The following is an 18,515-nucleotide window of genomic DNA, read 5'->3' as shown; positions in this document are numbered from 1 at the left end:
TTTTCTATTGAACCAAGATTGTAACCTGCCACCCTTGGCTCTCCGAAATGTGTTAATTTATTTGCTGACTTTGTGATTCTAATTCTAGGCTAAATGTATGTAAGATGACATATGCACGAGTGGAATATGTCACCCTTTCCTCACAGTGGATTATGCATCTGTCAGTTAGGTAGCTTCTCTTATTTTTTTTTAATCCTGCTTGTCAATAACATATTGGGATTAAAGTCTAATAGGCCTACAGTTCCGTGTGTGAAATCTGCCAAAACAAAAACTGCCATCAGTTCAGTTAGGTCATAATTTCCGAACCAATCTGAGTTCATGCATTTTACCAGTCTGTTCTTTCATGAGGAACTGAAAGGAAAGGAAGATGTGTTCACCCTTTAAACCCAAACTTGTGTGTTTGTGTAAACAGTACAAGTTTTTTTTTTCCAGCTGTTCTTCATATTGGTGTTGACGAGGCTCTTCAATGATTTATTGTGGTGCTTATAGGGAGAGACATTTATCGTTTCTGGCAGTTACGCTCCATAAAAACTGGGCCTTACGATTTCGAGAAATTGCAAATCAAAGTTTAATATTATGTATGTTGACCCGCGTGTTTATGGCCATGGACATTGGTATTCACTGAACTGTGTGGGACTTGTAGACTTTTTATAATCCCTCAAGGATTAATGTCTTATGAGTTCTGTAATCTAATCTCCAAATGCTGACAGTCAGCACCTCTTTGTTCAATTCATCCAAAACCATTCCTGTGACGTGCTCATTGCGGGACAGAAATAATCTCAATCAAAAACTGTAAAAGCGTTTTTCCAGAAAGAGACTTGTATTTTATATCTTCAACAGAAACTATTTTTAAATGTATTTAATTATTATACCATTATTTTTTATTACTCGGATATTATTATTCATAAGATCGAACAGTTAAAGATCAATTATTCTAAAAACGATACCTCAAATGCTTCTGTTATATCGTCTTCCTTTGACATCTGTTTACGTTCTATTAAGGGAAGCTGATTGGTCGTCAGCGCAAGGAGGGTGGAGTTTCTTCTTTTGCTTCAGTGATTGGTTGATTTCCGGAAAAAGGCGGGTTTTAAGATTCCATTGGTTAAATAAATCGCGGGATCTATCCTTTGATTGGTCGATATAACTGGCGCCAGAACCCTCCTCCAAGTTTTGAAATTTCAAATGAATGTCCGAAAATTGCTCAGCCAGGGTTCGTTGTAGAGTCACCAGCTAAACGGCTACAGATAGGAGCTTTTAGGGGGCATTTTTGTCACATATCAACATAGTCCATACTGCAGTTAAATCTAGGGTGTCCCGGTAAATTTAAAATGGCGGAACCACTTAAGGTAACGTGAATTTCGCTTCCCCACCCGTAACTGTCGGTAGTGTTAGCTACTTTCGAAACGTGTTAGAAGCTATCTTGCTAACATTGTAAAGAAGCCGCGTCATTTACGCAACTAGCTGGTCGTCAGCTACATGATACATGGTGTTAAAACGCAAAAAATGGTTTCCAAAAATAACAGCAGTTTTCAGTTACTCAACGACTTTGTTGGAAACCAATTTGACATGCTCTTCCCGAAGCTGCTAGACATGGAGTCGCTTCATCTCAACACACCAAACCATAGCCGAATGCTAATCTGAACACTGAACCTGATTTGCAAGTGACATGTCACCCTTGTCTAGTTAATGTATGATTGGTTTCTCTCTAAAAACCGAATGGAACTGTTGTGGTTTGGCCTTTCTAATGTTGAAAATCAGAAACATTGGCCGTGGGTAGATTATCAATCAGCTGTGTCGTATTTATTATTTCAGTATACGAAATTGTCTTCATCTTTTTTTGTTTATATTTACAGAGATACAAGTAATTGTTTGTAAATAAAAAGGTTCATAAGTCCATAGAAATCTGGAAGAAATTCTAAAAATATATGTAAAAAAATACTCAGAACACTCAGGAAAGCAATGTTAATATACTTAGAAAATATTTGAATATTAAAACATTAGCGCTTTAGTTAAGATTGACTGAGGTTATTCTATTTTGGTTTTATTTACTTTAATATTTTTTCTTTAATCTATGCTCTTGTATAAATTTATTTTATACATTTCAAATGGATTTCTGTTTGTTTTTTCACAGGTGAACAAAAATGTACAGCCATGAAAATCTCCATTAAAAATGTGGAAAAATCATGAAAATTTAGCAGTTGAATTGTGCATGAACAGTTGTTGACTGTATTTAGAGGCTGGCAGGACCCCTGCTTCATTATTTGGACAGTGGATGAAAATTCCCATGAATTATATGCTATGCCTCCACAGTTGAATTTCTTTGACAACAAGCCGGCAGAGAAGCTGAAGAAAGATCCCAAGCGGATGTCGGTGGAGAGGATCTACCAAAAGAAAACTCAGCTGGAGCACATTTTGCTTCGACCGGACTCCTACATTGGCTCTGTAGAGCCTGTGACCCAGGTAAGGAATCTCACAGTATGATTGTAAGATGAACTGCCCTGAGCTGGTGAACTTTTGAATTTACTCTCACTTTCTGAAAGACAAAGCATAAATGGTTCATGTTTGTCCTTAGGATTTGGAAGTCACTTGTTTTCCCCCTCTGTTTTTTTTTGTTTTTGTTTTAAAGCAAATGTGGGTGTATGATGAGGATGTTGGATTGAACTGCCGTGATGTGACATTTGTGCCCGGCCTTTACAAGATTTTTGACGAGATCCTTGGTAAGTAAACCGTTGTTTGTGGATCAGAAGGTGAATGAGGCCATAAGAGAGGATATTTGTTCGGCTTTTAATAGTTTGTTTCTGTTTTCCTTCAAAGTAAATGCAGCTGACAACAAGCAGAGGGATAAGGGCATGTCATGCATCAAAGTCAACATTGATGTGTGAGTGTAATATCATTGCATAGATTTCAGATATCCTTTAAAATCCAACCACAGTGTTCCTTTGATGCTGTTTTATCAAGCTTAACTGCTCTCTGTGGTGGTGTACACGTTTGTTTGTTTTTTCCTTCCAGTGAAAACAACACCATCAGTGTGTGGAATAATGGGAAGGGTATTCCTGTGGTGGAGCACAAGGTGGAGAAAGTGTTCGTGCCTGCTCTCATCTTCGGACAGCTCCTCACCTCTAGTAACTATGACGACGAGGAGAAGAAAGTCACAGGTACGGTTCACCTTGTAAATCTGAGCATTTGTTGAAATGCGGGAGAGCACGTACAGTGAGATAATAAACTGTGTTTTAAACACATTGCAGGCTTTGTTAATGTAAAGTCATTGTCTTGTCAGTTCTGTTATGTGCACAAGACATCGACAGGATGGAAGTGCTGGTGCAAGCAAATGCAACTATGATAAACAGCAAGAACAAAAGGAGTCTGACTTTAATAGATAGGGGTGGGGGATACAAGAGCAAGGAAAGGCTGTAAAAAGTTGAGTTAATAAAGGAAGAGTATTGTGATTTAAACAAAAATAATTTGAAGCTGCATGAGGTTTTGCTTCTGACCTTTTGACTTTGTGAGTAAACCCGTTACAATTCTTGTGTAGGTGGACGTAATGGTTACGGTGCAAAGCTGTGCAACATCTTTAGCACAAAGTTCACTGTTGAGACGGCCTGTAAACAGTCCAGGAAGTGCTTTAAGCAGGTAGGAAGGAAACTGAATCCTTTTTTTTTTTTTTTCTTTTTTTGTGGAATCATCTTCATTTCTAAAGAATATCTTCATGTCACTCAATGTCCATGTTTGTGTGCATGTCCAGACCTGGTATGACAACATGGGCAGGGCGGGGGACGCGAGCATCAAATCCTTTGACAGAGAAGAGTACACTTGCATCACCTTCCGGCCAGATCTGGCAAAGTTTAAAATGAGCATCCTGGACAAGGACACAGTGGCTCTGATGAGCAGGAGGGCCTACGACATTGCTGGGTCCAGCAAGGGGGTCTCTGTCTTCTTCAATGGCAAGAGACTGCCAGTAAGTCTTTATCGCTTCGAAACCTTCTTAAATCACAGGCACCATCCATTCCTCACCATGGCTGCCTTTGGAATTGCCAGCTTGCACACTGCCTCCTACATATTTTAACGTTATATACTACGGTCTGCAAGAGCTTCATGATTTTGGAAAGAGCATCAAATTGTGATAACTTTTACAGATATTTCAGTATGATTTGTTATATTTGTGGGAATGTCACGGCAGTTTTTTCCAAAAACCCGTTAAACTGTTGTGATTTTTTTGTTGATGTTTTTTTTGTGGGGATCTGTATCAAACAGATGTTGGTAGGGCAGCTCTGCAGCATCACAGGGTTTAGAATGGTGTTTTGATACAAACTTAGCATTTAGCTAACATTGCGCTTTCATTGGATTCTGATATTCATCTATTCGCTACTGCCATTACAATCAATACGTGTAGAGGCGGGTTTTCAGAAATGCTGCTGAGGAATTTTCAAATGCATGAGATGATGATTTCATTACTGCCTGTGCACGTCTCAAAGCCCTCTTCAGCTTTGTTGTAACAGTCATTCTTTAAAAAAAAGAACAGACTGAAATCACGATGTGACTTATATTTTCGCCTGTGATGTTTTTTTTTCTTATAGACTTGGTTTCAATTCCCTGATTTAACTCAACAATTCTAGTGTTTTACTGATGGGCGCCTAAGCACGCGTGCCCCTGATGTTGCGAGTAAGACAACTATATTCTTGTGACTACCAGGTCACAGGCTTCCGTAGCTACGTGGACATGTACGTGAAGGACAAAGTTGACGAGACGGGCAATCGGCTCACTGTGATTCACGAGGTTGTCAATGCACGCTGGGAGGTCTGCCTCACCATGAGCGAGAAAGGGTTCCAGCAGGTCAGCTTTGTCAACAGCATCGCCACGACCAAGGTAATGTCTTTATTATACCCTCTACAATCCGCTTACTGTACGTGTACAACAGAGGGAATAATGACTGAGTGTGGTTCCTGACTTCTTTGACAGACCAATAAAACTATTGCAGTACAATTAGCCTTTTGGGACACTGATCGATAACTTGTTTTATTTTATTATGCCTGTTCATATTTACGTCACAGCAGCCATAAAGCATTCTTGCTGAGGGCACTAGCACGAGGGGTTTCTTACACAGCAAAGTGCACGTTTGGCTGCTCTCCCAGCCACTTTGTGTCACTGTGATTAAGATTCATGACAGTCAATCTAAGCAGGGTCTTATGTTTTTCCTCTTTACCTCAGGGCGGGAGGCACGTTGACTATATAGCTGACCAGATGGTTGGCAAGCTCATTGAAGTGGTCAAGAAGAAGAACAAAGCTGGGGTGGTGGTCAAGCCTTTCCAGGTACGGTCTGCTTATTGTATATCCAGATCCCAAATGGCAAACGGTTCCCATAATTAATTTTGCTCATCTCCTTCCCCTTTCAGGTGAAAAACCACATATGGCTGTTTGTCAACTGCCTGATTGAGAACCCCACTTTTGACTCTCAGACCAAAGAAAACATGACTCTGCAGCAGAAGAGCTTTGGATCCACATGTCCTCTCAGCGAGAAGTTCATTAAACAGGTGTGAATGAAAGCCCAACTCCCGTTCTGACAGTCGTCCCCCCAGCGCATATATCATTTGGCGAACTCCTCATTTTCTGCTCTCCATCATAGGCCATCACCTGTGGAATAGTGGAAAGTGTCATGAACTGGGTGAAGTTCAAAGCTCAGTCACAGCTCAATAAGAAATGCTCAGCTGTCAAACACACAAAAATCAAAGGGGTGCCTAAACTGGATGATGCCAACGATGCAGGTACTGTGTCTCACTTTAAGTACAGTCTGACTGTTACATAGCATCCAGTTATAACTGTGTCCTCTGGCAGGTGGGAAGAACTCTGTAGGCTGCACACTGATCCTCACAGAGGGAGACTCAGCCAAGACTCTGGCTGTGTCTGGCCTGGGTGTGGTCGGCCGGGACCGCTACGGCGTCTTTCCGCTCAGAGGAAAAATGCTCAACGTCCGGGAGGCCTCGCACAAACAGGTCAGGCTGTACAAACAGGTTGTAAAGCTTTTGAATGAAGGCAGTAGATGATTGTAACAGATTGTGTCGTCTTCCTCACAGATTATGGAAAATGCTGAGATCAACAATATCATCAAGATCATCGGGCTCCAGTACAAGAAGAACTACAGCGATCCAGACTCCCTCAAGACTCTGCGCTATGGCAAGATCATGATCATGACAGATCAGGTTTGTTGATCCTTTGATCTTCATTGTATTCTTTTAAGTTGATCATTTTTTCTGCTTTGTGTCTTTTTTTTTCTTTTTTTTTTTGATGCTGTCATAGAAAACCTGATAGACTCTGCTCACCCCTGTTACAGGTGCAATGCCACATAAAGATGCAAGTGGGATCTATTCTTTTAAACTTTTGTATTTATTTGACTTGAATCTACTGCGCTTGGCAGGATCAAGACGGTTCCCACATTAAGGGCCTGCTGATCAACTTCATCCACCATAACTGGCCGTCGTTACTGCGCCACAACTTCCTGGAGGAGTTCATCACCCCCATCATTAAGGTATCAAATTCTACTGATGGTCTCCCACAACATCTACAGAATATGTAGGCCACATACATAACACATTTTATCGTTTAAGTTTCCTGGCGAGATGAATTTTCCCCATCGTCTCTGGGGTTTGAGAACAAAGCTTTAAGGCGACTCACCTGCTCATTGGGTGAAGATGGAAGATGTCAGCCAGGATTCTGCTTAAACTCTGGATTTCCGAGATTAACCAGATTAAAGTCAGATCAAAGTGAGAAGTTTGAGATCAACATCAGATGACTACGATGGCGGGGCATATGCTCGTGAGCTCTCAGCTCCACCATCAAAGATCTTTCAAACTTTTATCGTGCATTATTACAAGGACAACAGTGAAGAGACGTTGAGACTTTGGTTTGGTCAAGACATCGAACCACTGGTGAATTAAATCAAGCGCCGTGTTAAGAATTAAACTAAACAATGGGAAATTGTGTTGATTTCTAGTCCCAACTGTTTGGTAATCTGTACTAATGCAACAACACTGCCATCTGGTGGCATGCGCGCGCGTGTGTGTGTGTACGTGTACGTGTGCTTTAATCATCAAAAAAGCCAAGTGATGAGGCTTTTTTTGTGTGTGTGTGTGTGTCGCCTTTAGGCATCGTACAAGAAAACCCAGCTGTCCTTCTACAGTATCCCTGAGTTCAATGTGTGGAAGGAGAGTCAGGCCAACCACAAATCTTGGAAAGTCAAATACTACAAAGGTTTGTTACAAACCCCTGTGTGGTAGTATAACAGACAAGTAAGCAACCCTTCTCAAGTAACACCTCAGGTGTCACTATTGGTGTGTGACGGTACTGTCCCTAATTGTGTGTCTTCATGATCTTCATCCAATCAGGTTTGGGAACCAGCACATCGCAGGAAGCCAAGGAGTATTTCTCTGACATGCAAAAACACCGTATTCCATTCAAGTACTCCGGACCTGAAGACGATGAAGCTATCACCCTTGTAAGATTGTTGCGCATCTACTCATCTCACGTTCCTTCCATTAAGACGTAAAGCTCATGGCAATCGCAAGAAATATAACTGATTTCACGTTTTTTTCACGTTGATTTTTTATTTGCATTTTCTTTCGGTAAGGCCTTTAGCAAGAAAAAAGTGGAGGAGAGAAAAGAGTGGCTCACCAACTTCATGACTAACAGACGCCAGAGGAAGGAGCACAACCTGCCTGAGGTTGGTCATCATTGCTATAAAGTTCCAGCTACTGCTGACTCTGTATAATGTGCTAACTTTTTGCTGTATGTTTACAGGAGTATCTATATGGTCAGACCACGAAGTCCCTGTCCTACAATGACTTTGTCAACAAGGAGCTGGTGCTTTTCTCCAACTCGGACAATGAGAGGTCAATTCCCTGCCTGGTGGATGGTACGTGGATGAGAACGAACATGTGTCAAACACTATATTCCGAACAGGGCTGGGTTATTAATTGGATTTGGATTACGACTTTGACTTACCAAGATAACAAATGCGAAATAATCAAAATAAAATGATTATTGTGTTGGAACGGGGAGCACTCTCCTCAGCTGTCAGTGCTCCCTGTTTCTCCTAATGCCAAAACAGTGTCAGCATATTTTTAGAGGGAGCAGGGAGACATGATGGGTTTCTGCGATTGCACAAAGGTAGAGCTGATCCAGTGGTCTGGAAACATCTTTATATTTACCCACAAAGGTTTGTTTTTATCGGACATGACGTGTATTTCACTCATATCATGCGGAGGCTAAACATCGTGGATCAATATCGTCTTTATTTGTTGCTGTGGTGACCAACACATCCATTGACTTGCACTTGCATTTAACCCGCTGAAAGAACTGTCGTCTTGTTTTGGACGAGCTGTCTGGATGTCCCAATCGAGCGGCCGTAATTTCCATCTATAAAATGCTCTAATGTGAGGATCTCCCTGTGTGCCTGTCAGGACTGAAGCCAGGCCAGAGGAAGGTGATGTTCTGTTGCTTAAAGAGGAACGACAAGCGGGAGGTGAAGGTAGCCCAGCTAGCTGGCTCGGTGGCTGAGATGTCAGCCTATCACCATGGAGAGGTGAGATGACTCTGGATTTGATGATTGGGTTGAACTTTTTTATCCTCTGAAGTAGCCTTTTGGTTTGACGTTAGGCTGGTGGCAAATACAGTGCTCGTGTGCTTTTTTGGAATGATTTGCTTCTATGAGAGAATGGAATTGTAGATTAAATGTGTTTGCCTCCAACTTTAAACCCTAGCTCCAAACCAGTCCTCGGTTAAATAATAGTTGATTTGGAGGGAAACATTTTTCCCACTGAAAACGAGCCCATGGTGTTTGATGAATGAATGCTATTTTCTTCTTCTAATGAATTTTCCAGATGTCTCTGATGATGACCATCATTGGTTTGGCCCAAGACTTTGTGGGAAGCAACAACTTGAACTTGCTGCAACCTCTTGGTCAGTTCGGAACCAGGTTACATGGTGGCAAGGACTCTGCCAGCCCTCGATATATTTTCACTATGCTCAGGTCAGCAGCTTCCACGAAAACAAAACAAACAAAAAAAAGATTTCTACTTGCACCAGTACTTGTGTATTACTCCATATTTTGAGATGAAGAAGTACAGCAATGGCATAAACGTCTAAAGGACTATTGAGCAGAGATTAAAACTTTTTTTTTTTTTAAAAACCCTCCAACTGTCCATCCCTTCAGCCCTCTGGCACGCCTTGTTTTACCGTCCGTGGACGACAACCTGCTCAAGTACAACTATGATGACAACCAGCGTGTTGAACCAGAGTGGTACGTGCCCATCATCCCCACTGTACTGGTGAATGGTGCCGACGGTATCGGCACAGGCTGGGCCAGTAAAATCCCCAACTACGACATACGAGAGATCATCGCCAACGTCCAGCGGATGTTGAATGGAGAGGAGCCTCTGCCCATGGTGAGGACAGGAAATGCCTGGCTAACTGCCATCCTGCGTCTTGCTGGCATGATGGTTAAATATGATTTTGCTGTGTTTCCCCATAGCTTCCCAGCTACAAAGGCTTCAAAGGCACAATTGACCAGGTGATGGACAACCAGTTCATGAACAATGGAGAGGTGGCCATCCTCGATTCCACCACCATCGAAATCTCTGAGTTGCCTGTGAAAACCTGGACACAGGTTGGTCCTTCTTTAACGGCCCGATGATGGTCCCGTCACGTTCGTTCATAACTGAACCCAGTTCAGTTACACCATTGTGTTTTCTTTGTCTTTGGTCTAGTCGTACAAAGAGAACGTTCTGGAGCCCATGTTGAATGGCACAGACAAGGTTCCTCCCCTGATCACGGACTACAAGGACTACCACACCGACACCACAGTGCGCTTTGTGGTCAAGATGACACCAGAGAAGCTGAAGGAGGCCGAAGCCGCTGGTCTCCATAAAGTCTTCAAGCTTCAGAGCCCCCTCACCTGCAATTCTATGGTAGCTGTGATGCTCCAGGGCCTCAGGGGAATTATCCCTCTGCACAGAAACAAGCAGGAATGTCTCCTAATCCAACATGTGGCGCCCCCCCTTTTTTTTTTTTTGTCTAAACTGTAGGTTCTGTTTGACCATGTGGGCAGTCTGAAGAAGTACGACTCTGTGCTGGATATTCTCAAGGACTTCTTTGAGCTGAGGATGAAGTACTATGTCTTGAGAAAAGACTGGTTGTCTGGGGTCTTGGGGGCCGAGAGATCCAAGCTTACCAACCAAGCCCGCTTCATCCTGGAGAAAATTGAGGGCACCTTAGTCATTGGTTTGTTGCTTCTTAATACTTTTGTTTTGGGAGGCAAAGCTGTGAAGGCAGATGACACGAGATGACCATGACTTCTGTGGGTTTTTCAATGAAGAATCTGAACGTTATCCGTCTACTTCCAGAGAACAAACCAAAGAAGGAACTTATCCGCATGCTGCAGGAGATGGGCTATGACTCAGACCCTGTCAAGGCCTGGAAACAGTCTCAAGAGAAGGTGGGAACACGGGATCAATATGGTTTTCATTTACATCCATGAAGAATGCTAGATAGCCAGCCCCATAACAAATACTTGATCTCAGGATGAGGAGGACAATGAGGAGGAGGAGGAAGGAACAGAGGACGACGCCAGCGGCCCAGACTACAACTACCTGCTCAGCATGCCCATGTGGTTCTTGACCAAAGAGAAGAAGGAGGAGCTGTGTAAGCAGCGGGACGCTAAGGTGATGCTATGCTACAACCTGCCGTGGTTTAAAAAAAAAAAGAAGAACATATTAACGTTTTAATGGGTCAAACCATTTCTAACCATCTGCTCCTCTGTAGACGCTGGAGCTGAAGACCTTGAAGAATAAGAGTCCTAAGGACTTGTGGAAGGAAGACCTCGCCGCATTCTCTCAGGAGCTGGAGGTAACTGCTCTCTGCCACATCTACTGCATGTATGGACAATCACTGTTTATTGGAGTAAAGAACCCTACTGGTATTCGAACATGACAATATTCCGCGTGCTGAAATATTGCTAGTTCAGACAAGAAATGTTTGTGTAGATGTTGGATCGCTTGGATGTGCGCAGAAACACTGGTTAGTTTCCCTCCCGAACTGTTCTTCTTGTGTTCAGCGTGTCGAAGCAAAAGAAAAGGAGAATTCCGCCATGCCTGCTGTCAAGGGGCCTGGAAAAGGCAAAACCAAGGTGAAAGTGAAGGAAGAGACTCTTCCCACGCCACAGGGACGCCGTGTAGTCCCCCGCATCACCAGCGCCATGAAAGCTGAAGCCAACAGAAAGAAAGGAGAGGGCAAGCGAGTCAGGAAAATCAAGGTCAGTGGATCACATGAGAAGAAGTGAATGTTTGAAGTGTCGCCTCAAGTGCAGCTCGGATGGAATAACATTTGGCATTATTGATTCCTACAGAGCTCTGTTTTGATTGAATTTCTGTTGTCGTAGGGTGAAAATGTCATCGTGAAGATGGAGTTTGAGGAGGATGGAGAAGATGCCGAGAATACAGCGCCAGACGAATCAACAGAGCCCGTAGAGGAAACTGGCTTGGCTGCTCGACTCAACAAGAAAACTAAAACCCTTTCAAAGGAAAAGGGTGAGAATGAAGCCCTCGTGATTGCTGATGCTGTGCGTTCATTTGGTCCAGTGAAGCTGATAACCAGCGATGAGGCCCAGAATATTGCAGCATTCACAACAAAAACGCAGCCACGACGAGTCTTTGTTGATGAAACTTTACGTCGTCGTACCTTGACCTCATGTAACGAAGCTTTTTTCTCTCAGCAGCGTCAAAGACGGGCAAGCAGTCCACCCTCAAGTTCAAGCCTGCCACCAAGAAGCACAAAAGGGATCTGTCGGACGAGTCTGATCAAAGGTCCGACAGTGAAATGGAGGCAGAAGATGAAGTTGCTGCCCCCAGGGTGAAGATTGAACGCAGAACCAAAGGTCCGTTTCCTTGATGTCCTTTTACACTTTGGCAGAGGACCCTTCCCCAGTGAGAGAGACCCAAGATGTTATCATTCCAGAGTTGCTTAAGAGGACTCTGCTTACTCCACAAACCTTGTTTACGTTTTTTTTGTAATCTGCAAAAAAAAAGTAAAAGGTTTATTCACACTAAGAAACAAAAGCTATAAACCTTTTCTGTTCTTTTTTTTTTCCCAGCTGCTGTAAAATACAGCGTGTCAGACAGCGAGGACGAGTTTGACGACTGGAAGGCCGCTTCAAAACGGAAAGATGATGACAGCTTTGTCCTGGAGCTCAGCAACATGGCTGATAGTGATTTGGACTCTCCGGCTCCGGCCCCCAGAGCGCGTGAGCGAGTGTGAGTAGTTGTGTCTCAGGTGTGAACGCACTTAGAGCACACTTACAGATCTCGTTACCACTTTCAGAGGTGGTTTATTAGCTTCTGCTCGCTCCGCTGATTAAAACCCACACATTTGACCTTTACTGACAGAAACCATGAAGGTGTCTATATGCATATAAATGAAGGCGAAGTGAGATTAAATCCCAGGTGGACATGATTCCATGTGTGAATCTGCGTTAATCGTCTCGTGTTGTCTGGTCTGAAAAGCATGCTGCAAAAGGTGCCGTCAAAACTTTTCATCGATTCGAATTCTCTTCTCCCACAGGAAGAAAGTGGCAAAGAGCAAATCGACCGTTCTGAAATCTGAAAGCAAATCCAGCTGTAAGTACTTTTACTGGCTCTTCACACGTGGGTCTGGGACGTGATGGGTTAGGGAGGGAAAAAAAGAGTTACTCATTTCCTCTCGATGGAACTTTGCAGCCCAGTCTGAGCAGGAGCCTCCGTCCAAGGCTCCCGTTCAACGTAAACCCAAACAGGCTGCAGCCAAGAAACCCGCCGCTCCCAAGAAAGCAGCAGCATCCAAGAAGAAGGCTGCAGGTACAAAATCAAGTTAGTAGAAACGAGCAGGGTCTTGAACATTACTTACTTGATTGGGAACTGTAAATTATGATTTGGGAAAATCAGAAATTGCTTCTTTTTTTTTCCTTCTTCTTTTTTTTTTTGGAATCAACCTTGCCCAATGTCTAGTCATGTGATCTGAGCTCCTAATGTTCTCTCAGATGGGAAGCAGCCGTCCATCCTGGAAGCTCTCTGTAAACCCAGACCCGCCTCCACCAAGGTCCCTACGTTCGACTCCAGCGACTCTGAGCGTGAAGCTAAAGGTGCTAAAAGCAAGGCCAAGCCCAAACGCAAACACAACTTCAGCGACGACTCCGACAGCGACTCGGGGAACCTCATGTCGCGCCTGAAGGCCAAAAAAAGTGTCGGCACCACGGTCGGTTTTCACACTCCTCTTAAGTTTTCCTGTAAAGAACCAAGGATGGTGTTGGTGGCATTATTAACAGAACAGATGTTTTCTGTCATAGAAACTGAAGAAGCTGGAAGACTACGGCAACCAGTTTTCAGACCAGGATTCTTCATCTCCTGTCGCCCTGGCACCTCGGAACAGAACCCACGCCAGAAAACCCTTGACCCACATCCTGGACTCAGACTCTGATTAGACGTAGAGTCCACAGGGTCGTTTTCTTTTAGAATTTGTTAAATGCAGGTTCTACTTGCATTTACTTTGTCCCGTGTAGGTAATGCTTTGCTTTTATCATTCACTGCAGTTTTAAACAAATATTCAGCTCCTTTTGTACAAAAAAAAAAGTGTCCCCCCCCCCCCCCCCAAAAAACCCCAACATTTTTTCAACTTGTTCTTTCTGTCTTCCTTTGTAGTTTACTTGTTTGTCTTGTAAATATTTCATTGGTTCATCTTATATTTTGCCAAATAAAGTTACCTTTTCCCAAAAGAATCCACAGCGTGTTAAGTTGTGACAGCTTTTACATCCATCACACGGTCTGTTTTCGTCTGAACTGAGCGGCGCTCAAACGACACGTTAAAGGAATAAACATCAAGTTAATGTTTGTTTTTTCACTTGGAAGCAACTTACCAGGAAATTTAGATCCATAAGCAACATCTAGGTTTTGTCACGGAGCGAACAAGCAACTATTAATTTCAAACATGTAGGCATAAAAACAGACTTTCATTCCCAGAGGCTGTGCTGGGATCCTGATGAGGCTCTTTCCGAAAGGAAGGAGCACCCAGTCCCACAACGCAGGGCATCTAGTTGGTGCAGCTTCAAACGGACCCTTCCTGTCACTTAGGAAACGCTCATCAAGACTTTGCCTCTCTTGTGTAAACATAGCTGGTCTGAGACTTAATGATTTCTGATTAGGACACTGACCGGAATTTCCTAAACTGTTACCGCCCTCTCAGTTTTAAGCCCCTGCAAACCTCAATCGTGCCATCAGTGGAGGAGAGAACGAGGCACACAGGCTGAATGGACCCCGTTTTATGTCGTGAGAACTCGCGGGAGAGGACAAGAAAAGTATCTCGAAAGCTCACTAAAGGGGGTTTGCATGTTTACATAAGGTAGATAAAAGTCTTCGACTGAACTTCCTGCTCTTTGAATGTCCTTTTATATGCAGTATCGAGTATTTCAGTCGGTTGAGGCTTCTGGGTAATCGAGGCTGTGCTTATATCTGATGTGGCGCCGTTTCAGTGTTTGTTTAAAAAGGTCAAAAATGAAAGTTTGATTTCCGGGTCATCAAATCTAATGGGTGCATGTTCTCAATTCTTCACGTTCTTCATAGTCATGATAATGCTGGAGATGTACCAAAAGGTTTCGCGAACACTAAACCCTGACACTGTCGAACGACAGCAGTGAAGACGGTGCAAAGATTTCTTCAGAATCCAGAGGAAAAAAATACTGAGGTTCATAATCTAAGGCCGGGATTGACAGATAGAAGTGTTGTAAAAATACTTTATATTTCTCTGTAAAAGTGCACGTAATGTTAATATAGTACAAATACAGTAACATGATATGGGGGGGGGGGTAAAAAAAAAACTTTTATTAGGTGTGTTTGTAATATGGATGGATTTTGATAAACTACATCATGGATTTCTAATAAGAAAATGCATTTTTACGACGTCTGAATGTATTTAATCCTTCTGGTAAAATCCCACTTTGTAAGTCTTCCATGTTGCTTCTAACGAGGCCTTGCACGATTTTTCTTTCGTTTCAGGTCTTTGGAATGTGAACCGTTAACGTGGGAAGATCAAACTTTGACCTGCCAGATAAGTCTCAATAACATTATAACGCACAATAAGGTTTCGCTCTTCAGCCGTTTGATTTGAAGCAGACAGGTGGGGAAGCCATTCCTGAGACCTCGGCGGCATCATGGGGGAATGGGGTTTCCTCAGTGGAATTTTTGACAGTCTTCAGGTCCACTCGCCGATGCTCGGTCGCTTCTGGCTGCTGCTCATGCTGGTCTTTAGAATCCTGATCCTTGGAACCGTAGCCAGTGACCTGTTTGAGGATGAGCAGGAGGAGTTTGCCTGTAACACCCTGCAGCCGGGTTGCAAACAGGTATGCTACGACTCGGCCTTCCCCATCTCCCAGTACCGATTCTGGGTGTTTCATATCGTCCTCATCGCTACACCTTCCCTGCTGTTTATTATGTACGCCACGCATCACTTTAACAAGAGGAAAGACTGCTCTAAACTCAGCCAAAGCAGCAGGCAGGAGAAAAGAGAAGCTCGCCATTTAAAGAGACTCTACATTATTAATGTGGCCTTCCGCTTTGTTGCAGAAATTGGCTTCCTAGTGAGCCAGTGGTTGCTGTATGGCTTCAAGGTGGAAGCCCAGTTCCCCTGCAGTCGTTTTCCCTGTCCCTACACGGTAGACTGCTTCACCTCTCGCCCTGCTGAGAAAACAATCTTCCTCTGCTTCTACTTCATTGTCGGCGTGGTTGCCGCATTTTCCAGCTGCCTCGAGCTCCTCTACAGCTCGGTGAAGTGGTTCTGTGCTGGCGAGGAACCTTTGACCCCGCAGCACTCCTGTAACTGCCAGAACCTGCACAACATCAAGTATGAAGAGCCGCAAGAGAAAACATCAGAGAGCGTGTCCAACAGCGTGAGGCTGAAGCGAGGATCGCTGCGGAGCGGCGGCAGTAGGAAGATTTCCAAGGCCTCCAAATATGGGAGCAGCAGGACGCACATGGTGTGAGACGGCTTGGACTGCTGAACTCTTGGAGTTTAAAATGTAATACTTGTAATTCCCCAGAGCCATGTCAGTGACAACGTTCAACCACTGATGTGTTTTTATGATGAGAAGCCGCGAGGAAATGCTTTGGATATCAGATCAGGCAGCATTTCAAGCCTGATCACGTTGACAAGGTGGATGCACACGTGACACGGGTGACACGTTTGTTAGTCATCGCAGTCAGTAGACAGCTAAGATGATACTTGATACTCTTGATTACTGCATTGTTTGAGAAGGGTCACTGTGCCACACCCGTCCTGAAACATTGTTTAGTGTACATTGTGCTATTTTGGTTGCTTTGGTCCGTAGAGACAAAACATGCAAACAGGCGGAAACCGTCTCTTTGGAAATTTATTTTTGGAAGTCCTTCCAGTTGAAACATAACATTCTGATTTAAATGTGTTTGTGGTCTTATCAATTTTAGAGCAGGCAAGCAGATAGCTTCCCTTCCCTCCTCTCCGAGTACAACGTGGCGCTATAGATGTAGTGGTTAGCTTAGCTGCAATCAACGCTAGCAGTGGGGCAGTTGAAACAACAGTGCAGAAATTGTTCAGCGCAAGATTTATCAATGCGGGCAGAGACGCTTTTTGGGACAAACGTATTGGATACTTCTGAGACGGATTTCTCTACTGCCCCGCTGCTAGCATTCACTATAGCTAAGCTAACCAGCAGTCAGCCACTGGGTGGCGGTCTGGAGCACCGTGATGAATACAGAGGAGAGACGGGTATCTGTCGGCTTGTTTGGCTCTATAATTGATGGACAATGAGTTTAATTCCCCAAAAAGTTGACGAGTTCCTTTAACTTGGCCAAAAAAAAAAAAGCAGGTTAACCCTTTAGTCTGGTTGGTTAATCTGTCAGTATTAATGTGACCCTTGTGTGGTTAATCTGTCTTGTTGCTCAACTGGCAGTCAGAGGTGTATCGATATACGTACAAAGAGCAAGAGAACAAATGGTTATTGATGCTGTTAGGTTGTTAACGATGTAGTAAGAAAAATAGTGCCTCAAGCTGTTAGCATTTACAACATGCTAGCTAGTGTGCTGTGTCACGCTGCTGAAACACTGACTGGCGATGAGGCGTCGATGCCATTGTGGCCTCCAGTGTGGAATTTTGGCCGACGCCATCTTTTCTTTTCTTTTTTTTTACAACGAGTGGTGATGTTTGAATAGCAGGGTGGAGCTGGAGAGAGAGTCAGACTGCTGCCGTAGCGATCTTGCTGGGACGAAGAGATGGACGATCCGGCCTCTTCGCGCACACGTCGCTCCCTGCTGGCCATTAGAGAGAATGCAGGTTTAAGGCGCCTCCATATCCACCCAGAAACCACATCCACTACTTTTATACAGTTGGCTTGATCCACGACTTGTACTGTCACGCCATATGTCCACATTTGTTCTTGTCATAATTGATCTTGCCTGTTGGCCCAAAACAAGTGGGTGGAGACTAAATGGTGTGACGTTATGTGACCATATAAGTGCAGCGTTGAAAAATGTAGAAATAACGTGTGCACAAAAACATGCACTTTTATGAAGAAAAACAAAAAAAACCCTTGTTTTCTTTTTTTTTGTAGTTCTTTTTAACAAAACATCTTGAATGGTTGGTTTTAGAAATTGGAATTTTTTTTTGAATGGTTCCTTGATAATTCAACTTTATTCATTTGTTGCGACAGTGCAGCCTCTGCAGCCGATGGTTGATGAATGACTCGTGAGTGTTTACTTCTTTAATCAGCCTTATTTCATCAAAATGAAATAGCTCCTTTGGGGAAAATGCTTGTGGTTCGTAGCTGATCTGTAAAATATCGGTGGTTTTATTGAGTACCGACTCCTCACCAGATATTTTGATTTTCCATGTCACTCATCGTAAATTACAAAAAATATATCAGTAACATGCTGTTGATATTTTGTCTGAATTTAAATCTTTAATAAATTATACATTTCTTTTAGTAGTTTTTTTTTTAATTGTTCCACTTGTAAAACAGCCAATCATGTTGTCACATGGTTCTGAGGAACGATCGAGTCAGTCTGTTCTTCAGGTCCGTGCGTGCGCGCACTAAAAGGCCGGCTGAGTGCAAACTAAACATGTCAAAATGTACGAGATGACTTCCATTTCCCTTCCGTAAGTTTCTGTTGGACAGCAAAACTCAATCCGTCGCATCACACAGAAACTCAGTCGTGAGTGTCGTCGCTTTGTTCGTCCGGAATGTGGAATATTCACTTTTACTCTCGCACTCTGTGGGATGTGTAGGGACGCCAAAAACAATGCAGCACACTTTATTATTCAGAGATGTTTTTTGTTTGTTTTTTCTGAGTGCGATAAAGTTGAACCAAAGATGTTCTACTCGTTTTCTCGAGCGCGTTTATGGCGAACTTATTTGATATTTTATAAGAATAATCGGGGGGAATGTGGTATTAGTAATTAAAAAAGAAAAAATTAAA

General features: G+C 43.3%; 2 protein-coding genes across 5 annotated transcripts; both read left to right on the top strand.

Moving 5' to 3' along the window:
• The first annotated feature begins 1,151 nt into the window (after positions 1–1,151).
• top2a (DNA topoisomerase II alpha) lies at positions 1,152–13,663 on the top strand. Of its 4 annotated transcripts, none has more exons than XM_086195613.1 (35): positions 1,152–1,346; positions 2,311–2,460; positions 2,627–2,717; positions 2,815–2,878; positions 3,010–3,155; positions 3,533–3,630; positions 3,743–3,955; positions 4,690–4,863; positions 5,206–5,307; positions 5,391–5,528; positions 5,621–5,759; positions 5,830–5,987; positions 6,069–6,194; positions 6,410–6,520; positions 7,137–7,242; positions 7,377–7,486; positions 7,619–7,711; positions 7,789–7,903; positions 8,451–8,572; positions 8,871–9,019; positions 9,203–9,434; positions 9,521–9,655; positions 9,756–9,956; positions 10,074–10,269; positions 10,392–10,483; positions 10,569–10,709; positions 10,810–10,893; positions 11,102–11,299; positions 11,426–11,573; positions 11,762–11,920; positions 12,137–12,296; positions 12,604–12,659; positions 12,759–12,875; positions 13,058–13,272; positions 13,364–13,663. In XM_086195613.1, the coding sequence occupies exons 1-35, from the start codon at positions 1,329–1,331 to the stop codon at positions 13,496–13,498; spliced, it is 4,692 nt and encodes a 1,563-aa protein (XP_086051739.1). In that variant the 5' UTR covers positions 1,152–1,328; the 3' UTR covers positions 13,499–13,663. The 4 variants fall into 4 exon arrangements, with proteins under 4 accessions (XP_086051739.1, XP_086051737.1, XP_086051738.1 ...); XM_086195611.1 differs by having other exon boundaries at positions 12,759–12,887; XM_086195612.1 differs by having other exon boundaries at positions 11,759–11,920.
• A 627-nt stretch (positions 13,664–14,290) lies between these two features.
• Positions 14,291–18,005, top strand: LOC147239456 (gap junction delta-3 protein-like). Its single transcript, XM_086196021.1, has 2 exons — positions 14,291–14,412; positions 15,066–18,005. Exon 2 carries the CDS (start codon positions 15,221–15,223, stop codon positions 16,046–16,048), a length of 828 nt encoding a protein of 275 aa, XP_086052147.1. The 5' UTR covers positions 14,291–14,412; positions 15,066–15,220; the 3' UTR covers positions 16,049–18,005.
• The last annotated feature ends 510 nt before the right edge of the window (positions 18,006–18,515 follow it).

The sequence above is a fragment of the Aulostomus chinensis genome, chromosome 23, assembly GCF_037954235.1.
Source record: "Aulostomus chinensis isolate RoL2024-O1b breed Wild chromosome 23, RoL_Achi_v1.0, whole genome shotgun sequence".
Taxonomy (NCBI): Eukaryota; Metazoa; Chordata; class Actinopteri; order Syngnathiformes; family Aulostomidae; genus Aulostomus; species Aulostomus chinensis.
Note: the sequence above shows the minus strand (reverse complement) of the source record. Positions and strands in the feature narration are given on the sequence as shown.